Genomic DNA, 22714 nt, shown 5'->3' on the forward strand with positions numbered 1-22714 from the left:
TCATGTATCATCCTCATTGCTTTGTGTTATCTTAAAAAATTGCTAATAAAGTAGAAAGCTGAAACTGGATCCTTTCCTTACTCCTTATACGAAGATTAATTCAAGATGGATTAGAGACTTAAATGTTAGACCTAATACCATAAAAACCCTAGAAGAAAATCTAGGTAGTACCATTCAGGACATAGGCACGGGCAAGGACTTCATGTCTAAAACACCAAAAGCAACGGCAGCAAAAGCCAAAATTGACAAATGGGATCTCATTAAACTAAAGAGCTTCTGCACAGCAAAAGAAACTACCATCAGAGTGAACAGGCAACCTACAGAATGGGAGAAAATTTTTGCAATCTACTCATCTGACAAAGGGCTCATTTCCAGAATCTACAAAGAACTCAAACAAATATACAAGAAAAAAACAAACAACCCCATCCAAAAGTGGGGAAAGAATATGAACAGACATTTCTCAAAAGAAGACATTCATACAGCCAACAGACACATGAAAAAATGCTCACCATCACTGGCCATCAGAGAAATGCAAATCAAAACCACAATGAGATACCATCTCACACCAGTTAGAATGGCAATCATTAAAAAATCAGGAAACAACAGGTGTTGGAGAGGATGTGGAGAAATAGGAACACTTTTACACTGTTGGTGGGATTGTAAACTAGTTCAACCATTATGGAAAACAGTATGGCGATTCCTCAAGGACCTAGAACTAGATGTACCATATGACCCAGCCATCCCACTACTGGGTATATACCCAAAGGATTATAAATTATTCTACTACAAAGACACATGCACACGTATGTTTATTGCGGCACTATTCACAATAGCAAAGACTTGGAATCAACCCAAATGTCCATCAGTGACAGACTGGATTAAGAAAATGTGGCACATATACACCATGGAATACTATGCAGCCATAAAAAAGGATGAGTTTGCGTCCTTTGTAGAGACATGGATGCAGCTGGAAACCATCATTCTTAGCAAATTATCACAAGAAGAGAAAACCAAACACCGCATGTTCTCACTCATAGGTGGGAACTGAACAATGAGCTCACTTGGACTCGGGAAGGGGAACATCACACACTGGGGCCTATCATGGGGAGGGGGGAGGGGGGAGGGATTGCATTGGGGAGTTATACCTGATATAAATGATGAATTGATGGGTGCTGACGAGTTGATGGGTGCAGCACACCAACATGGCACATGTATACATATGTAACCTGCACGTTATGCACATGTACCCTAGAACTTAAAGTATAATAAAAAAAAAAAAAAAGTACTATAATTGCAAATAGTCTACTTCCTTTTCACAAATGAGGTAGGTTTTAATCTTAACCCCTAATAACACCATTTTCATTCATTTCCATCTCAGTATGCTGTCCTACAATAGCAATAAGCAGGAGAGTTAAGGCTTGAGCTGGAAGAATTGTACATGGTCCATGCTGTGGCCTGAGGTGGCTGCCCACCTGAGCTTCATCTGTCAGTGTGTCAGGCAGATACGTAGGGTGAGAGTGGCTTCATCAGAGGATCACCGATCTCTGGCTTCCTTCTGTGGCAAGTACATCTCTAAAAACAAACTCTTCAGAGCCAGATGACAAGAATGGCCCAGACAGGCAACCAGGGAAGGCTGAGCCCAGCATACATCAATGCAGAGCATCAAGTTCAGAGTAATAGGTGTACAGTTGCCTATTCCTGTCTAGACAGATAGAACTACCTCTCACACGGTAAAATGTGGAAATGCAGAGAAGTACATGCAACTGAAGAAGATGACCAGAGCAACAAGGAAGGGCAATTGAGGGCTACGACAGAGCCATGCCAAAGACTCCAGGACCTCGGAGTAGGCCCGGCACCAGTTATACACTTGGGACCCAGTACTTTCCCATGCCATCACATGGCATACTTGGGATTATGTGTTACTTAAAATAATGTCCTTAGGGTCCACCTTTCCTGACAGACACAAGCAGGGCCTGTGACACTACAGCTTCTGGCACACAGTTGGGCACGTCACAAACGTCTGATGAATGCACGCACTCTTGCCTTCTCATATCTTCTTGTCAAGTCTTTAGTGAGAAGGAAATGCTGATTAAAAAAGAATTAAACTTATGAGTGACTTCCAGTTCCACTGAAGGTAGAGACAAGGTCTGATTTGTGTACTACTGTAGTCCAAGCTCATAGCACACTGTAGTCATTTAATCAATGTTTGTTGAATAAATAAATGAATGGATTCATGTATCTTATCTAGCTATATATTTGCTGAGTTAATTTCATAAATTTAATAATTTGCTTCTGACATAATTTCACTTCATTCTTTCAACAAACCTAATAACTCACTAGGTGCCAGGCACACAGCTGCTAAGGGAAAAGAGATGTGAGCTACAATTCCTGTCCACATGAAACTCACAACCTAAAAAGGACAAACATATAAACAAATTTAACAACTTTTCTAAATTCAAAAGCAGAGGTTTGTGTATTTAAAACAGCTTTAGTCAGAGAGCATTAACAAAGAAAGTCCCAAATAGGGAACGTCCCAATCAACCTCCTAATTACAACCAGAGATCACCCACGCTTGAGTTTGCCAGACAACCAACCTCAACAGCAAGAATTACCTTTCTGATGCCCCTGAACAAGTATCATTCTGATTACAGTAGTACTGCGAGATAACCCAGTTTCAGACATTTTCGTTATCATTTAATATTCTAGAAAGTATTAAGGAGAAAACTGTATAATGCTGATGAGCCTATTCACTTTAGCCATCCTAATATCACACCAATTATAAGACCAATTACTTAACAGGAAAGCTCTTAATTTATTTATACAAATTTCAGTGTTACATAAGCAAATTTGCCATCAGATTTTTGGATCTACAGATTAAATAGTATGTAAGTATAATGAGAGCCTTTAAGTTCACACTTTCCTGTGAACTTAAACAAAAATCTTTTTCAGAATACTATAAGCCTTTCTAAACAACTGTTAGTATATTTTTTAACACTGAGTTGTAAGGTGTGTATTTTCCAAAAACAAAACACAACTCCCATTGTTAAATAGTGATATTGAGATACAACAGCTAACTTCTCTTTGGGAACATTTAGTAAGTGCTCCCTTTAATGCTCTGTCCAGAAATGTTGATCATTTAAAATATAAAAGAATATTACACAATTAAAATTGTACTTACTCAGCATTATGTAATATTTAGTACTTGTTCTAGTTATCTATTGCTACATAATAAACCATTCCAAAACTTAACACATTATTATTGTTTATGGTTTAATATTTGTTTATTGTAATTATTTTCCTTAATGATATAAAAATAACATAATTTTTCATGGTTTTGTGGATTAACTGGGTTCTGCAACAGTTTTCACTTGGAGTCTTTCTTGCAGTTGCAGTCAGTTGGCTGTAACTGAAGTTATCTGAAGGCTCAACTAAGCTAGAAAGACAAAATGGCTTACTCAGATGACTGGCAGTACATGTTGGCTACTGTGTGGCATGCTATCTGGCCTCTCCACATTCCTTGGGGTCCTCACAACATGGTGGTTGGTCCCAAGAGATATAAGCAAAAGTTCAAAGCTTATTCTGTTCCAGCCTCAGAGGTCCTAGCACATCACTTCTGCTGCATTCTATTGTCCAAGCGAGTCATTTCATTGTTCCCAGCTCAGATTCGAGGAAAAGGAAACTGGACTGTACTTGTTAATGTAAAGAGCAGCATGTGCATACAGGGAGGAAAGAGATTACTGGCACCATCTTGGAGACTACCTTATTACACCATTATTCCAACTAATGCACATTATGTTCTAGATGGGTAGGTGGGTAGTACTAGCTTCCCCTCCCTGCAAAAAGCTCAAGCTAGGCAAAGACATATTGAATGAGAATGTAAATACCATTTAAAAACTGTAGAAAAATCACAGCCAATGCCTCTAGTCAGTTCAATCCCTCACATTAATGTAACTCTACTCTTGTAACCTTAACAATAGTAAAACAGAATTTTGTTCCACAAAAGACTTTTGTCTATTTTCCTATGGGATAATTAATCAATCCAAAAAATTTGCCAAAATAATGAAATCCAGCTTATTTAAAAATTTCACCTTTTATTCTCAAAGCCTATCAAAATCCAGAGAATCATGATCTTGCATGCCTGGACCAGAAGTCCTTATTTCAAGAACATCATTTGGCATGCCAAAAAAGTATTCCTAACTGGGAAATTTTAAACTTTCTTTTCTGGTGATATTTAAGAGAGCTGACTGGCTCATGGGCAGAAGTTACACAGAGATTAAGAATAGAGGGCACTCTGCCAAGTGGGTTGATGACCATCAGAAAGAATTTTCACAAAGGAGAAATGAAGAAAGGGGATAACGATGCTGTCGGTCCCTGAAAGGAAAGTGATTTTTCAAGTGGTCTGATTTCCCTTTTACAAAAGAAAATGTCTTATTGTGATAGAATAAGAATGCTCTACTGCATGCAGGTATATATTTGGAGCCAAATAAAATACAATGGTATTTTAAAGTCATTTATCTTAAATGATTCCTTGGCAAGGCATATAAAATTCCCCAAGAAATATATGGGTTGTAGAAACAATAAAAGATTCACTAATTCCAAAATTGAATTAAAGATATTTTCAAACAGTGACAATGAGGCATATTCTCTTGTTCCTATAGGACAAAAGCTGACGAAGTTTAGAAATTATAAAAATGTTAAATTTTCTCCAAAATCATAATAAACTATTTTTAAAAGTTATTAAATTTGTACATCTCTTCTTCTTATCCAGACATAAAGACAGAAACAGCTATGCATGCTCCTCAGGCACTTAACCAAGATAATTGTGAATCTAGTTTCCGCTCCTCCCCGTCCTTCCTCTCTAAACCCACAAGCTGCTCTTCCTATCTCTATGTGGAAAATCACAATACCCCAAAATGCCCCTTGTAGGCATCCTAGATTCGTCTGTGACTCCTCCCTATTCTTCACCACCTATACTGAGTATGTCTAAACTTTGTCCAAACTTTGTCAACACTTATCTCAAAGGTGTCCCTCATATATATGCCTGACTCTCAGATCCCATGGCCATCTCATGTGGGTCCCTACTCCTGATCACCTGGCTCCATCATGTCTCCTGACTGGGCCTCCCTGACTCAAGTGCTGCTTCCTTCAATTCTTGCTGGAGAAGGATTCAGAGCAACCTTTCAAAGAGATAGAACTTATAATTTCACTCCTCTACTCGAAACCAAACCAAACACACATAATAAAATGTTTTCACAATTCATACCAACTCCTCAATCTCAGCCTATCTCAACATAAGTCATCCTTCAACATGTATCCTCAAATTCAGTTACAGTGGACAGGCCACCCTTACTGTATCCATAGGTGTACACTTTGCTTATGCAGTCACATTTTTTTCTGGCCTGCCCTCTACCATACTCCTTCAAACACAACTCAAATATCACCCTCTATCTCTAGTCCTGGAATCCACCAGCCCTCCCAATCTGATTCAACCAACTTGCTTTTGTATCTGTTTCCTAAGCTTTTTATGCATGCCTCCTAATGTGTCCATAAGGATTTCAAACTGATTCTCCCCTTAAAAGACTCCTTTCTGTTCTCAACCAAGGCTGCATATACTCTATACAATGCTCCTGGAGCTAGGAAAATTCTTCTTGCCTTTTCCTCCCTTTAGCATACAGCAGCCCTCACTCCTCCTGCCTTAACATCTTAATTCACATAGAATGAGCTCTTTTCTTTTTCCTTCAACATAACATCATGGTTACACTCATTCACGTGGTTCATCAGCTTGATGTATTGGTCAAAAAGTTTTTGGGATAATTTTCAAATCCTACATCAATAGACCACCCAAAGCCTCTAGATAAATTCAAAGGTGTCTGATGCCTAGGAACTCTGAGATACCTACCCTCGTTTGGACTCAGAGACTCACGGTCTCACAGTGTTAAGAGAAAGTGCAAAAGGCACATGTCTGTTAAACCCAGACCTACAATCTGAACAACCTGACGATCAGGGATGAGAAAATTCATGAAAGAAAATTAATAAAATATAAAACAATATAACAGACTTGCCGTTACTTGTAACCACTGGCAATTCCATTTTAATTTTGTAAGAACTAATTTGGCTATTTCTGCAAACAAGGCTGGAGAGAACTGCAATCTTAGAAACCTGAAACCTGTATAAGCTAACTGGGTTTTTGAAATGGTGTTCAAAAGGAAGAGTTTCTGAAATAACTTTCTAATTGGTCCAGGTGCCTTCCATGTTGAAATCAAAAGTGATTATACAAGACATGAAGTTTTCTGTGGTAAACAGTTACAAACAACAATTTCTTTTGAACCTAATGTTTATAAAATGGGTATTTATGAGGTTGTGTCCTAACTCACTGAGTGACTGTTTTCGCTCAATGTATCTAATGCAATAAAAACATACGCTCTATAATTTTCAGATGATCCATAGTTCCTAAGACTAACATGGACTTGAGGCACTGCACACAAAGAGTTCAGCAACTGGCATTTCTCTACCTCATGTAGTTTGGAGTGGTAAAGCAGACCTTTGAGACAAAGACAACAGAGATAAGAAGGGAAAGGTCTGGCAGCATACCTGGGATACCCCCAAGGCCAAAAGCCTTGGAAAAATTCAAATCTTTAAACCAAATCTCAGTTTAAAGCTACAGTGTGAAAACTAAGACAATCTTGGCCAGGCATGCTATTTCTCATTTATAATCCCAGTACTTTGGGAGGCTGAGGCCAAAAGATCACCTAAGCCTAGGAGCTCAAGACCAGGCTGGGCAACATAGCAAGATCCTGTCTCCACAAAAATTTAAAAACTTAGCCAGGCATGGTGGTGCATGCCTGTAGTCTCAGCTACTCAGAAGGCTGAGACTACAGGAACATTGAACCCAGGAGTTCAAGGTTGCAGTACACTATGATTGCACCACACACTACAGCCTGGGCAGCAGAGCAAGACCCTCTCTCAAAAAAAAAAAAAAAATCTTCCCCAAAAGAGGACCTGCTTCCTCCAAATAGCTCTCTCCTCCACCATGCAAGCAAAAAACAAAGACTATGAATGGGACAGGAAAAGGTAGATCTAGACAGGGATGAGAAATGACTCCAAGTGCCAGTGCCCCGAGGGCAAGCATGCTGAGGCTTGCCTGAGGCTTCCAGGGTCTGACTGTATCCTAGGAAACAGAGCCCCTTTAGAGAAACCATAGCAAAATGGCCTAAGTTCACATAGGGCCTCTAAATAGGGGTGCTTCCCTGACTGAATGGAGGAGCTAACTGGACATGGAATGTAAGAAGTTCTGCTTTTATCAGCTCCTGGGCAGGAAATTAATCTAGAGCCATTAAGTGGGAAAAGTTATCCCCAAAAACCCTCTATAGTTAAAAAATAAATCACTACTCATAGGATGTGGAAAGCCACAAAGAACATCACCCCCAACTTAATAGTGACAAAAAACTGAAAAGTTCAGTCCTTCTTTCAAGCTTAAGGTCATGAAACATTTTGTGAGCTAAGGTCACAAGACAATCAGATGAACTAAATGTCAAAAAAAAAAATGGAACAAAGAATGGTCTCACCTTTGTCAGAGGAAAAGAGAACTGTCACAAAACGGGTAGGAAGAAAACAAGTGATGGTTGATCCTTAAGGATTGCGGACTAGCATTTAGATTAGAATCCTGGGGACCCTGGCACATGGAAAGTCAACAGCCACTCATCTCTTTTCCACTGGCTCCATCAGCATTCGTAAAAAAGATTAGATGCAGGGCAGGATACCTTAGAGACCCCCCGGGTGGCACAGACAAGGTCTGAGGGTGGAGTAGGAGTATTTGAAGGAACCCATCTGCTTTCTGTCTCTGTGCTGTGTGCGTACAAGGTGATGAGCAGCGGCTGCCAGGGAGCAGCACAAACCACCCAGGCCACAAACCTGCCTCACACAGGAAACAAAAGTCTTTGCCTCTGAGTGAGGAGGGAGACACCTGCCACATCCCAGATGTTACTCTGCTTTGACAGGAGTCAAAAGCTACCAGCTGCTGGGAACATGAAACTTTCAGGTGCTGTGGTCCCAGGCAATGACCCATGGCCTCTGGACAGAGACAGAACCTGCCTATATATCCTGCAGTGACATCCAGGGGAGCCCAAGAACCCAAGGGATCCACAGGAGAGGTCTGCTGCTGTGCGAAGAGGGGCAGAAACCTCTTTCTCATGCCCCAAACCTTCTACTCCAAAGACACGAGGTGGAGCTCACCTGCCACAGCCGGTAGGGCCAGGAAACCATCCACCCTCTTGGCCTGTGCTGTCCACCAGAGCTTTCTGTGGTGACTGTAATGTCCTGTATCTGTGCTGTGGCATACAGTCGTCACCAGACACATGTGCCTATAGAGCACCTGAAAAGTGGCTAATGTGACTGAAAAAGTAAATTTTTAATTGCATTTAATTAGATTTAATTAAAATTTAAATTTCAATAGCCATATGTAGCTAGTGGTTAGGACATTGCAGCTGACCCTGAGTGGAGTCAGAGGCAGGGGCCACCTAGCACCAGGGTAGAGGCAGAAATGCTGATAAAGTCACAACCCTGAGACTCAAGTGCAGAGCACCTACCCAACTAATGCTAGAGCAGGGGCCCCAGGAAAGCCCTTTGGCCTACTTAAGTCTTGTGCCTATTGACAAGCACCAGCAGGCTACTGCCAGTGGAGGGACAAAGGCAGAGAGAGAGAAAACCTGATGGTGAGGAAGGATCCTCAAGAAAAACCTGCTGAGCCTCCAGGCCTCGCATGAAGAACACAGCAGCAGCAGTCCACTCGCTGGAGAAGCTTATAGCCTGTGGTGACCACAGGAACAACAAACCCCAAACCTAGCTTAGCTCCTGACCAGACTGACTCAAGCCCTCACTCACATTAACAGCCTAGCAGAAGAAGTATACCTATTTCCAGGCATAAGCAGTGTTTACTTTAGTCTCCAATTAGACTTAGAGATTTAGTTTCTTTTACACACACACACACAAACAGATGTTCAAAAATTATGTTACACTTAAAAAGCAAACTCCTGCAATCTTCCCACTCATTATCAAGAGATAGAATAGTCAAAACAATGACATCCACAGATGGCCCTGATGGTGGAAACACCAAAGAAAGAATTTTAAATGATTACAATTAATATGTCAAAGAATCCAGTGAAAAAGGTGGGTCACACAGATGAACAAATGAGCAATTTCAACAGAAATATAGAAACTATTTATTTTCTTATTTATTTATTTTATTTTTAAATGCAAATTTAAAACTGAAATGTGTTATGGCCAAAATGTAACAGTATTGTTTTTTGAACTGAGTCTTATAGGATCTTACCCTGTCATTTAGGCTGAAGTGCAGTGGCACAATCATAGCTCACTGCATCCTCAAACTCCTGGCCTCAAGCAATCCTCCCACCTCAGCCTCCCAAAGTGCTGGACATACAGGAATCAGCCACTGTGCCAGGCCTTATGGAAATGCTTTTTAAAAATCCAAGTGAAAATGCTAGAGATGAAAAACATAATATCAAAGATGCCCTCCTTCAACAGGCAGACAGTACAACAGGGGTAGAAAAATCAATGAAGTTGAAAATATCAATAGAAATTAGAAACACAAAGAAAAACACAGTTTTTTTTTTTTTTTTTTTTTTTTTTTTTTTTTTTTTTTTTTTAAATGCAAAGGAAACAAAAAGAGAATAGGGCATTCAAAAACTCTGGAACAAATAGTCTAACATGTGTAACTGGTGTCCCATAAGAAGACAGAAAGAAAGGGACAAAACAAATTTGAAAAAAAAAAAAAGGCCAAGAATTTTCTGAAATTTAACTAAAGATAGCAGACTACAGATCTAAGCTGCAAAAATACAATGAAAAACACAACTAGGTACAACATAGTCAGAAGCTGAAAATAACAAATATAAAGAGAATATACTGAAGGAAGTAAAATCACCAGACTTCACCTCAAACCCTGGTCTCTCCCAGAAAGGTCAATGATTAATTCGATTTTGGCAAAATTATCTCCCACATCTGGGGCTCTTACTGCACCCTATAGACAATAACCAGAGAGTAAATGGCTTTATGTTCCTTCTAGAAGGCATTCATGCAGTCACCGCAGAATGCAAACTTGGGGGTACAGGCCTGACACGGCATCTTGGGTTGTTTCAGCAAAACTTCCTAAAGATGTACCTTATACTGAATTAGATAGCTTATTTTTTTTCTGTTGTTGCTAAAATGGAATTAAAAACTTTTAAAATAGGACCAAAAATGTCTGGGAATTAGAGTTATTTAAATGCTTATGTAATGTGAATGCAAAATTGAAACTGAAATGTGTTATGGCCCAAATGTAACAGTATCTTTTTTGACCCGAGTCTTACAAAATGCAAATAATACTGGGAAAATATGACCTTGCAGAGGTTGTTCCTCTAGAATATTTTTTAAAATCTCTTTTGAGTTTTAATAATAGTTTGATTGTACTAGCTGATAACCTTATTAGGCTTTTGAAAATTTGAACTAATATGCAAAGACTATCTGTATTTATTCAATGCTTAGGAAACAGTATTTTCAAAATAAAACTGCTTGGGTAAAATATTTTAAAAATGCACAAAAAAGGAAAATTAAAAAAGAGTTTGAGGTAAAACCCAAAAGGCTTACACATATTTACCCTGTTCCTTGGATCTTCTACTCATTGTGGGTGATCCTGCCTAAAATCCTGAGTGCTCCTGGTCTATACATTCTCTTGAGTTCCCTTAGTCAAAGCCTAGAATTTGTTTTCTTTCCGTGCAGTTAATGTCAGAAAACTTCTGACAAAGGACCATCTGCAGCTGAATACTTTGGAGACAGTGTTGGAATCCTTATATCGAGGTTCAAAAATTCAAAAGGATATGGGACTTTTAAATTTGGGGTCATTACTGTAATTTGTTTAGTGTGGAAATATACCAGAAAATATATGAGCCGGCGGAATGAGAAAATATTCAGTTAAATAATAGGCAAAAAATTGAAAATGGTCCTGTAGCCAATCTCCCTAGGTTCAAATCTCAACTCTGCCACTTATTTGTTTGTGCCTCAGTTTCTTGTTTTTCAAAAAGAAATCATAATAACAGCTACCTCATAGAGTTGTTGTGAAGCTTAAATAAATTAATAAGTGCAAAGTTTAAATAAATTAATAAGTGCAAAAATTAATAAGAGTACTGGCATGTAATTAGTGATTTTGTATTTATTTTTATTCATCTTAACTATCTGTATTATTCTCATTAATAACTTTATATTAAAATGAAGTAAAAACCAACTCAATTGAATTGGAAATGTCTCACCTTCTTGAAAAACCCCAAAAATATTTTTTCTTGCGGTGATTTAAACAGCTTCTTCTGTGTTGTAATCATGTCTACGTTCAGTAATCAAGTAAAACATCATCATATGTAAATTTCTGTCAATATCATTGGTTTCTATTAAGAGGAACCAGGGCCCCTTTGCCTATGTCCGCATCTTTTAAATAAATACATTACTGATACATCTGTGACAACTGCTCACATGTAAAATAACCTCCTAATCTAAAGCTAATTTAAACCTCTTTCATAATACTCATTGTGAAATATTTTGGATATTGTACATTTAAATCATGCTATTATCAACAGGAATATCTGTCTAATCCTTTACGGTTTATGAAGTACTTTTATATCTAGGAAGTACTCCAATTCCTAATATTCACATAATATGAATATGATACTACAAACTAGAATGAGAAACCTGCTACAGATTTGTTTTAATGAGTGGAGAAGCTCCCTCTCTTCACCACCAAGACAAATAAAGTATTTTCTTAAGGGGACCTCAGAGGATAGATTTTATGTGCTGTCGAACTGAAGTGGAGGGCTACAGTATTATTATACCAAGAAGAATATTACTATTATGTGTTTTCTCTAAAGTTTTTCTTTTATAGCTAAGGTAAAAAGTAAAATCCAGGAGCGGTTTATATTAGAATTGTTCTAAAGGGGATTAGATAAGTCTCTTAATATTTGAAAAAAAAAAATCATTTACATACAGACCATATGCACTTTAAAAGGCGAAACTGAAAAGAAACTGAAAGACAATGCAGTGAAAAGTTGAATAGAGCAAAATCAACAATAGCTATTTAAAACAATACAAAATTTCTATGTGGAAAGTTCATTTAAAGTATCTAACTGTGCCTTAAATAGAATAGTTAGCTATGAAATGGTGAGTGATGGTGAGTTAGCTGCTTACATTTTTTTAAAAGCATGTGAAACAGATGCTTGAGTCTGGAAAAGGCATAGATAACAGAATGACAATAGTTCAGTGAGAGTGTTGACAGCAAAGGAACAAAGGGTACAGTGGGAAGAACAAGCCACAGCACTAGGCATGCCCTGTGAAGCACTGAGTTACACTTCCTTATTTTCCACCTGTCCTGGTAATTCATCTGCATTGTCTTTCTTGCAAACATACTTGCTCATCAGTATTACTTAATGGTCAAATGCTGACAAATTTGCAGACTCTATTAAAAAATGTTCCTATTACTGGTGAATGTTCTGTAAGAAAAAACTTTAAATATTGTAGTATTAAAATGTTAAAAATCTATTTATCTTGCAGTTCATCATTTATAACTTCTGAAAACTGATTCCTGATTCAAAGAATAAAAACCTTTTTGGGGTTTCAATTCGTGTTTTTTTTCATTGTTTTATCTTTTAAAAAAAATTATCCTTAAATGTCTATCATAAATATAGATATATAACTTCCAGTGTATTGCCTTTATTTTGTAATATAAAGTTAAATATATTTCTTTTAAAATAAGTATGGTTTTCATGATCAATATTAATGAAATAGAATATAATCTTACCCTGGTGTGAGTACGAATGTGCATCTTCAGTCCATCATTTTTACTGAATCCTTTTTCACAGTAAGGACATTGATAGGGACGCTCACCTGCAAATAAAGGAAGCCTGAATGTCAGAAAAACGTGAAGTAGCAGAACCGGTCCTGTGCTATCCCTTCTCATACACTCAGATCCTGGCCACCACACATGCCCTGTGCTTCTTCAAGTGGGCTCCAAGCAAAGTGGGGCAGACCCAAGCATGGGCCGTGCAGGACAGCAGTGGACTGTGGCCTCCTCTCCTGTGGAGAGAGCACTGAGCCCACAGCACTTCTGATACTCAAAAATAAACATTTGCCAGTAGCATATTTGCTGCATATTCCTTTTAATACTTGAGTCCGAATTAAATCTCGTAATTTTAAGAATTTGTTAAAAATATTTTATGTTAATCAATTTGCTCTCTCACTGTACTACTCTTTAAAGAGGAATTATTTACCTGATTTATTGACACCTTGTTTTGTTTCATATAAATGAATTTGACTCAGTTAAGGCTGTGAGTTTCAAAAGAATTTCATAAAATTGGTGTATGTTCAAAAGGACCATTGGTAGTTAAACTAAATAATAATTAAGACACACTTTCTGATATAATCAAATACCTCTCACCTAGAGGCTATAATTTTGAAAATAGCCAAGATGTTTTTCAAGACAAGCACACGCATACACAGCACGTTTTAAAAAAATATTCTACTGTGAAATGACAAAACTGTGACAAGATTTAATCTCCAAAAGGGATCTGAAGATGCCCTCTTATAAAAGCCAAATTATTTAGGATGGACAGTAGCTCAAAATCACTAATTGATTTATTCTTTCATTTAACAATGTACTTACACAGCAGGATGCTAGACCCTGGCTGCAATCAAAGATCAATAAAATAAAATATTTTCCTTCAGGTAATGTAAAACTTCTGTCTTCCCTTCAGAGCCAGGCCTTCTGACTAGCAGTGTATGTTCTTCCTCTACTCTCTCATGTTCCATTTGGTTCTGATTTTAATTCAACCTGGATATCATGTGCATTATCCCAGTCAACTCCCTTATGGGGTCAACAATGCCCCTTGTTGCTTGATGCAGTGATCACTTTTCAACAAGGCCTTACTTGACCTCTCCCCTGTCCCTAACACTTCATGAAATGTACAGTTACATTCCTGGGTCTCAAGGCTGGCCCTATTGCACAATGGCCTTGCACTGTTCTCCCAAACTTTGTTTCCAGCAGTGACATCATATGGAAGCACCTGCAGCAGTGCCCCCTGCCAGGTGGCATTTTCTAGCCTCTCCTCCTTGGAGAGGAGCACCCAGGATTCTCCCTTTGGACCAGGCACTGTAAAATGGTGACAAACACCCAAACTAGCAAGAAACTAAAAACAACAATCACAACACAAACAGGAACAGGTCCTTAAATGAGCTATCCAGATTTGCCAACTTCTCTGAGATAAAATCAATCTTTGTACTAGGTAAGCTGACCTAGACTTATTGACCTTAGGATCATCATGACTCTGGGAAGGTGTGGCTTTTCAAAGTCAGTAGGACAAAGGCTTGGTAACATTTAGGAAAGCATAATCTTATTTTAACCCTGAGTTGATAATACATGCTTATCTGAATTCCAGATCTCTATTGAGCCCCAATCACCAGGTATAGATATGTCTAACAGGTACCCTCCTTTGGGTATCTCACAAACAGCTTAAATCAGTGTGCATTGTTTTGAATTCGTGGTGTTTATCCTTTGGTCTTGTGTGTGCTATATATCCTGTCCTGATTAGTTGTACCATATTCACCTAGTTAGCAAATAAAAAACTTGGGAGCCATTCAAGATAACCCCCCACTTTTTTACTCACTTCTCCCTCCATCCAGACTCTAAGTCATAATAATATCACTTCTCTGATAGAATGTTTCTATTTCAGGATGATGATATAAAATGAACATCATAGTAATAGCAGTAACAGCATTGGCAGCAACAGTAGGAGTGCAGCAGGAGCTATCATTTATTGAGATCTTAATCATTTAACCTTGAACCACAAAGGAAAAGGACAGGAAGAAAACATAGCAGAATGCGACTGCTAAATGGTGGTAGCTCCTGCATCACACAACTCCAGATAATTTTTTCATTTTCTTCTTCATAAAGTACAAAAAGTCATTTTTTAGATTTTCAAAGTTTATTTTACTTTGGTGATAGATAATAAAGAAGGCTAGAATGTTTCCTTCTTATTTATGAACAATGAAATCCATCAATAAATCAAATCTATATTAGGGATAAAGCATGATAAGAATAGCAACATGCTCTACACTTACATAAAATTATTTTTCTAGCAAGCCTAAGATAATTTAATATTCATAGCTGTTCTCTTTGTAGCACATAGCTTTACATCTGGTTTTGTTCTCCAAATACCAATAGAGAGGCCAGCAAACACAAACAAAAGACTTGCAGTCATCAGGTAAATAATTATATGTTAATCCTAATATAATATACCAGGTTACTATTTCCTTTCATAACAGCCAAAATCCATCAAGCAAAGAAAGAAATATATAGTTAAAGACTAGTAAGGAATTTTAAAGAAGGGAACATAACAAATCCATTTCCAACTTTACCTACTGTCATAATATAGGAATTCTGTCCATAGACTTAAAAAGGCTAACTTCTTTTAAGACATAGCTTTTTATTTATTTATTTAATTTATTTTATTTTTCAGCCCAGAGGTCTTTTATTTTATTTTATTTTTTAACACCTATTATGCCATGAATTCATAAGGAATAGGTTCCAGCAGCTCAGGCTCCTTCCCATTGGTTCTCACAAAGTGTGCTTCTCTGGGTGGAGCAGGCTGATGCTTCAGTTGAACCCAGGTACCTTTCTCTTTGGCTTCTTTCTTTTTCTGATTATTTTCCTTCACGCGTTTCAGGAAGCTATCTCGACTCTTAGAGTGTTTAATGTGCTCAATACGCACATTAATTCTCTTGGCAAGAATCTTGCCCTTAACTTGTTTGTTTACAACAATGCCAACAGCATGCTGGGTAGCGTTGTAGACTCTCCCAGTTTTGCCATGGTAACACTTGTGGGGCATTCCTTTTTGAACAGTACCCATTCCCTTGATGTCTACAATATCACCTTTCTTATAGATTCACATATACGTGGCCAAAGGAACAACTCCATGTTTTCTAAAAGGCCTAGAGAACATATATCGGGTGCCTCTCCTCTTTCCCTTTGTGTTCGTCATTTTGGCGAATTACTGGAAGATGGCGGTTCCGGCCGAAAGGGCAAGACATAGCTTTTTAAATCCTTTTTTTGGAATGTGATTGTCCTGGGTTTGAATAACTGCTAATCCTCCGTCCAGTTGTAACTCTGAGAAAATCATCCAATGCCATTGAACCTTTGAAAAACTGGATAAATTATACCTATCCTATGGGTGCAGTGACCATATATCCAGATTTGTCTAAAGTAGTCTCAGTTTATGCCTGTTATCCTAGAACAATATAGTAATAGCTGGTTAATTTTACATGTCAACTTGACTAGGTTAAGGGATGTGGCCAGGTAGCTGGTAAAACATTATTTCTGGGTCTCTGAGGGTGTGTCCAGAAGATATGAGCATTTGAATTAGTAGATTGTGTAAAGAAGATCCACCCTCACCAATGTGGGCAGGCATCATCCAATCCATTGAGGACCAGGATAGAACAAAAAAGATGGAGAAATAGTGAATTAATTAATTATCTCTTTTTCCCTCCTCCTCTTCCTCCTCCTCCTTCCCGCTTCCCTTTTCTCTTTCCTTCTTTCTTTCTTCTTTCTTTTCTTTTTCTTTCTTTCTTTTCTTTCTCTTTCTTTCTTTTCTTTTCTTTTCTTTTCTTTCTTTCTTTCCTCCTTCTCCTTCTTCTCCTCTTCCTCCTCCTCTCCCTCCTCTTCTACTTCTTCTCTCCCTCCCTCCATCTCTCTCCTTGATCTGAGATGACATCCATCTTCTGCCCTTGCATAAGGAAGCTCCCAGTTCTCTGGCCTTCAGACTCCAGTACTTACATCAACAAACCCCTGCTGCTGGTTTTCAGGCCTTTGGTCTTGGACTGAGTTACACCTTTGGCTACCTGGTTTGCAGAACTTCAAACTCAGGTTATATTACACCTCTGGCTTTCCCGGGTCTCTTGCAAATGGCACATCACGGAACTTCTTGGCCTCCATAACTGTGTAAACCAATTCCCATAATCAATCTCCTCATATATATCTATACATATGCTATTGGTTCTTTTTCTCTGGAGAACCCTAATACAATTATTATTCCCTTTCACTCTCACCAGTGTCTCAATTGGGACAACAGATACAAGGTCACTTGTTATGAATGGAATTGTGCCCTCCCATACCAAATTCATAGGTTTAAGTCCTAAACCCCAGTACCTCATAATATGGCCTTACTTGGCAACTGGGTTGTTGCAAATGTTACTGGAGTAGTGTGGGCCCCTAATCAAATATGACTGATGTCCTCATAAAAAGATGGCCTTGTGAAGACAGAGGCACACAGGGAGAATGCCATGTGAAGACTGGAATTATGCTGTCACAAACCAAGAACTATCAGAAGCCAGGAGAGAGGCCTGGAGCAGATCCTTCCCTAGTGCCTTCAGAGGGAGCATGGCCATTCAAGTGCCTTGATCTCAGACTTGCAGCCTCCAGAACTGAGAGGCGACACAGTTTTATTGTTTAACCCACTCAGTTGGTGACATCTTGCTACAACAGCCCTAACAAATTAACACAGTCATCCTACTCTTTTTTTTTTTAAGACGGAGTCTCGCTCTGTCATTCAGGCTGGAGTGCAATGGCACAATCTCGGCTCACTGCAACCTCCGCCTCCCAGGTTCATGCCATTCTCCTTCCTCAGCCTCCCAAGTAGCTGGGACTACAGGTGTCTGCCACCACACCTGGCTAATTTTTGTATTTTTAGTAGAGACAGGGTTTCACCATGTTAGCCAGGATGGTCTCGACCTCCGGACCTCGTGATCCACCCACCTCGGCCTCCCAAAGTGCTGGGATTACAGGCCTGAGCCACTGCGCCCAGCCCAGTCATCCTACTCTTAACAGTGGCAATTACTCTTATCACTGATGTCTACACATCTGTTGCCCATGAGGTCTACATAAACCACTCAGAACACCTCTAGATGATTGGTATTTCTACCCCATGCCACTCCCCAACACTGAGCTGACATATCTGAGAAACTTGGGTAAGTTCAACTCTATTCCTTCATTCCATCCTAGAACGTACTCCAGCTTCAAAGTGCATCACCATGTAAATGGCTTTTATAAGCAATTTATTTGAAAACTATACTGTGTAGTTTGCAAATCAGCTTAGACTCTACATTAAACTTCCACCCTCTTGGTTGAAGGATGTTTAGGGCACTCCTGCCTCTCTTTTGGACTCCAAGGACAAAGCTATCTGCTATCTCCAAGAACAAAGCTATCACACAATTGGAACCTGAAGGTTACCTGTACAGTCAACATGTTAATAATTACTAAAGTCATTTTCCTAATTTTCATATTAAAGATAAATTGTTATTCTTAGGTTTTCCTCACATTATGCATATGATATTTGCCTTCATTATTTCAAATTACTGTGAAGAATGTTTCTAGGAAATATTTTCACCTACACATAAAATGATCCTGCAGAGAACAAAAACTTATCTTCAATTTTAGTCAACTCTAAGAACACAGGTCACTGTCAGTACCTGGGCTCTGATGTACAATGTGATCCAACTTCAAATAACTACTATGTTTTAATATCTCAGGTATATTTAGACATTATCTCTATTTTGCTTAGGCTAGCCACAGTATTCAAATTCTGACTAACATGTAAATTAATTAATCTGAAAATTAGCCAAAAAAAGTAGCTAAGAACAAATCTAAATGGAAATAATAACAATAGCTAAAATGTATAGAGTCTACTATTAGGTTTTGTTCTACAGTTCAGAATGCTTAACACACATTAGCAATTTTAATTCTTGCAACAATATTATAATCTAAGTATTCATATCCCTAGTTTACAAATGAGGAAAGTAAGGCACAGAAAGGATAAGTAATTTGCTCAAGATGACATAGCTTCTTATATAGTGGAGGCTGAGTTTGAACGCACTCTTAACCTCATGCCATCACATAAATTAGTAATATGGCTAGCATTTTTCATAAATTGGGTTAGACTTTCTAAAGTTAATGACAAAAACTCTGCTTCTGACAATAACAGTTAACATTAACCAGATCTTTCTGGCTGGTAGATTCCAGCATTCTTTTGGTTATCAATGCTCATCAAGAAAAAGTAGGGGGCAGGTTAGGAATGTGTATTATGTCTTGAAGCAGTTCCCAAGTGAATTCAAATGCTAACATAATATTAAGCTGTGTCTTGAGAACTACACACAGGTAGTCACTTTCAATGTTTAGAAGGGAAATACAATATTGGTAAATATGACATACCATCCTATAAGATTTAGGTATTAGATTAATAAAATAGATTTAGCGAGCACAGCAGCATAGATAATAATATCTATGTGTACATAAGCGCAAAATATTTTTCATTTAACTAAAGGAAAATAGATGAGTTCTTTGCATCTCTTTAATTATGTGCTGACACTGAATAACATTGAAAGCCACAGTGTTTTCTTTGAACAACACATCAAGGAACAAACAGAAGCATGATGGTAACTATAAAAAGTTGATTTTGGTTAATTTTTAAAGATGCCACAAAATGGATACTCCATGAAGCTAATTTATTCATTCATTACATAGATTTTTTTTTTTTTTAGCACATACCATCTTCTAGTTACTGTCCTGGGCTTTGAGAATGCAGTTGCGAATAGTTTCACAAAATCACTGTCGCTTCAATTTTACTAGTGTAATGAGAAAGACAAGAAAAGTTAAAGAAAATACATAAGATAATTTCAAATGCTGATAAATTATACAAAACAAGGACAGAGGTTGAAGAAAGATCCCTGGGCTTGAAAAGTGGGTAGGTGAAGGACTTAGCTAAAGTCATTAGCAAAGGCAAAAGGACTGAATAAATGCAGTTCCTTAATGCCAATTTAACATTATTCAAGCAGACTTCTTATAGCTCTTCATCTTTGAATTGGAGGTACTTTAACTTACTCGGCTTGAAGTAAGTGTATCCAAATTCTCACTGCTGGAACACCTGAGATGGAAGTAGTTTAAAACTACATAATTTGAAATGTTTGGGGGGGAGATATTCAGAAAACAGCTCCAGAAAATTGGAGCTAGCCTTCCAAAGGCAGCTAGTAGTAATGAAAGGGAACATCTGGATGCCACATGGAACACCTAACTCGACTTGAGCCCAGCCTGGCCCCAGCAAGCTACCTTGAGCCTTTGACAAAGAAAATGTATTATGATGACAACCACCCACTAGCAAGTATGGCTAATAACAATAGGAAAAAAATCAAATCCTAGTTTAATATATGCCTTTCAGATTAAAATTTATATATATTACCATATAGATGTTCCATATAAATGGAAGATAATTTTAATTAAAGACATTAGAAGAATTCTAGCCCTCACCAAAGGATTAACATACTGATACTAAAACAGCATCTTAAGAAAATTTGTGAAGGCAGTTTAGGATATTAATCTTACTGATAAAATGATCCTAAAGCCACATCAGTGAATAGCTATCTACTGCAATATAATCACCTCAATATCCAACATCTTGACACAAATCCTTTTGAAAAATCTATGTTTACAATACATGAAATTAATGAAGAAAAACCTTGCAAATCACTTGAATCTTGATATTCTTCAATTAGAACATGGATTTAAGAAGTGAACCTGACCACTCTAGCAGAGACACAGAAATCAAAGTTTTGTTGATGCTACTACATACACTGAATTAATATATTGATAATAACCATGACCAAACTTGAAGATTAAAAAATGCAAAACTGTGAAGATGATAAATTATGTGTCATGTATATTTTATCACAATTTTTTTAAAGTGTACAGCCAATGTGCCCTATGCTTTGAAACATTTATAAACAAGCAGCAAAGCTTAATATGTTATATATATATATATATATACGTATAATATATATATATAATTATCTGGATTAATATAAAAAGACCATTTTCAAAAAGCACTTCAATAACATTAACTTGTCATTTAACATATTTTGAAAACCAATGTAGATTTCAAAGAACTCATAATTCATTGAAAATATGAAAAGATGTACATACAGAAAATGTAATTTAAAATGGAATAAAGTCAAACTTTATTATTTTCAATGAATCCAAATTAAATAATGTTTAAAAATTTTGGAACCATAGCTTTACTTCTTACTTTGAGCTTTCTAACAAAAATTAGTTTTAGAGATGGCGACACTTTCAAGTGAAAAAGCAAACCTCAAAAGTGTATGTTTCATGAAAAATACTCTTACATCATTCCACATGGTTGAACTTTAAAATATATGTATTATATGGGAATTCTTTAGAAGAACTTTACATTTTTTTCCATGAATATCAGGGGATATTTTGCTTTTGTAGACTAGGAAATAGTTACAAAACAGCAAACTGAATCATTCTACATGAAAATTAAACCAAAAATGTAATTGTGAAAGCACCACCCAATTACTTTTCCAATCTCACCATTCCAATCCCTTCAGTTTATGGAGTATTTAATAAACTAGAAGTACACCATAGAGAGAAATGAAATGCTACACTGACAAATAGGAGTAGCTCAAGTTCATTCTTGGCATCTTTCTGTAATCGAAATACTTTTTTTCTCTGCAGCAAAAAGAGCCATGAAACCCCATCGACCTCACCGAAGCCCACCTTGTTACTCTTGGAATGCTCCATTCATCAAATTCTGAGGAATCTCACTTAACCCAAACAAGTTAAACCCAAGGACACCATCTTTGAAAGAAGGACAACAAAAACCTGAACCTGACATTTACTCCTTGAATATTTACAGATCTTCTACTTTTAAAAGCTTAAAAGAGTTTACAGTTGTAAGAAAGTGGGCAATAAAATGTAAAAATCAACTAAGAGAAACTTTACTTCTCAAAACAGTTTTTTCATCTGATTCAAAACAAATGGAGTCTGTTTTTCAAAATCTGTTTCCATGAATTATTTACCTTAAGAATCTTACAGCCACAGTATCCCTCCCTCATTTCTGAAGAGATTCCAACTCAAAGGACGTGAGGTTCATTGGGAAGAAGGAAAAAAAAAAGGAGAGCCATGTGCTCACAAACTTTTCAGTTGGAAATCATAAAGCCAGATTGGGTGAATTTATTGAGGGCAAAACAAAATGCGAAATTTACTGATGAAAATTTTAAAAAGAAGAATATGAGATGCAGAACGAAAAGAGGCAAGTTAATGAAGTGAAAGTAAAAGATTCCCTACTAAGGATGCTCTTGCTTAGCCAACCAGGTGTATAAATGACCCCCATTCCATGTGACTTGTCTAAGGGAGCAAGACCACAGACAAGAAAGGGTCTTGATGTGAGTGCTGGCAAAAGCAAGGGGACTGTTCCACAAACGGCAGAAAGGTCTGAACAATCCAGACACTGGCCAAGTTTTCAAGGTTCTGACCCCCAAACAGAAACTCTTCCCTGAGTGTCCCACACTGCGATGGCAGGGAACAATTTCAGTCAGGGAAGGAGTGTTCTTCATCATCGATCTGGTTTTGTTGTTAGGGAGTCAGAATTTGGTGAGAAAATTATCAATCATTTCACCCAGTAGTCTTCTATTTTTAGGAATTTCTACCAAAGTTTTATTTAACCCAATATTTATGAGTATAGTTGGTGAACCGTGGCCATGGAGTAACTAAGCAGTTAAACCTTTGGTGCCTGCACACAGAGCAGTTTCCCATAAATAGTGCCAGCAAGGAAGTATCAAGAGT

General features: G+C 37.6%; 1 protein-coding gene and 1 pseudogene across 3 annotated transcripts in view; both read right to left on the reverse strand.

Annotated features, from left to right (window-relative positions):
• The window catches only part of PRDM5 (PR/SET domain 5), a 232686-nt gene that overhangs the window by 50389 nt on the left and 159583 nt on the right, over positions 1 to 22714 (reverse strand). For 2 of the 3 annotated variants that reach the window (XM_023220054.3, XM_023220053.3), the window contains exon 13: positions 12833 to 12918. The exons of the other annotated variant lie outside the window; for it this stretch is intronic. In XM_023220054.3, the coding sequence (XP_023075822.1) occupies positions 12833 to 12918 (86 nt within the window). The remainder of the gene's footprint in view (positions 1 to 12832; positions 12919 to 22714) is intronic. 3 annotated transcript variants of the gene reach the window in all.
• LOC111547928 lies at positions 15502 to 16076 on the reverse strand (annotated as a pseudogene).

This window comes from Piliocolobus tephrosceles, chromosome 3 (assembly GCF_002776525.5).
Source record: "Piliocolobus tephrosceles isolate RC106 chromosome 3, ASM277652v3, whole genome shotgun sequence".
NCBI lineage: Eukaryota > Metazoa > Chordata > Mammalia > Primates > Cercopithecidae > Piliocolobus > Piliocolobus tephrosceles.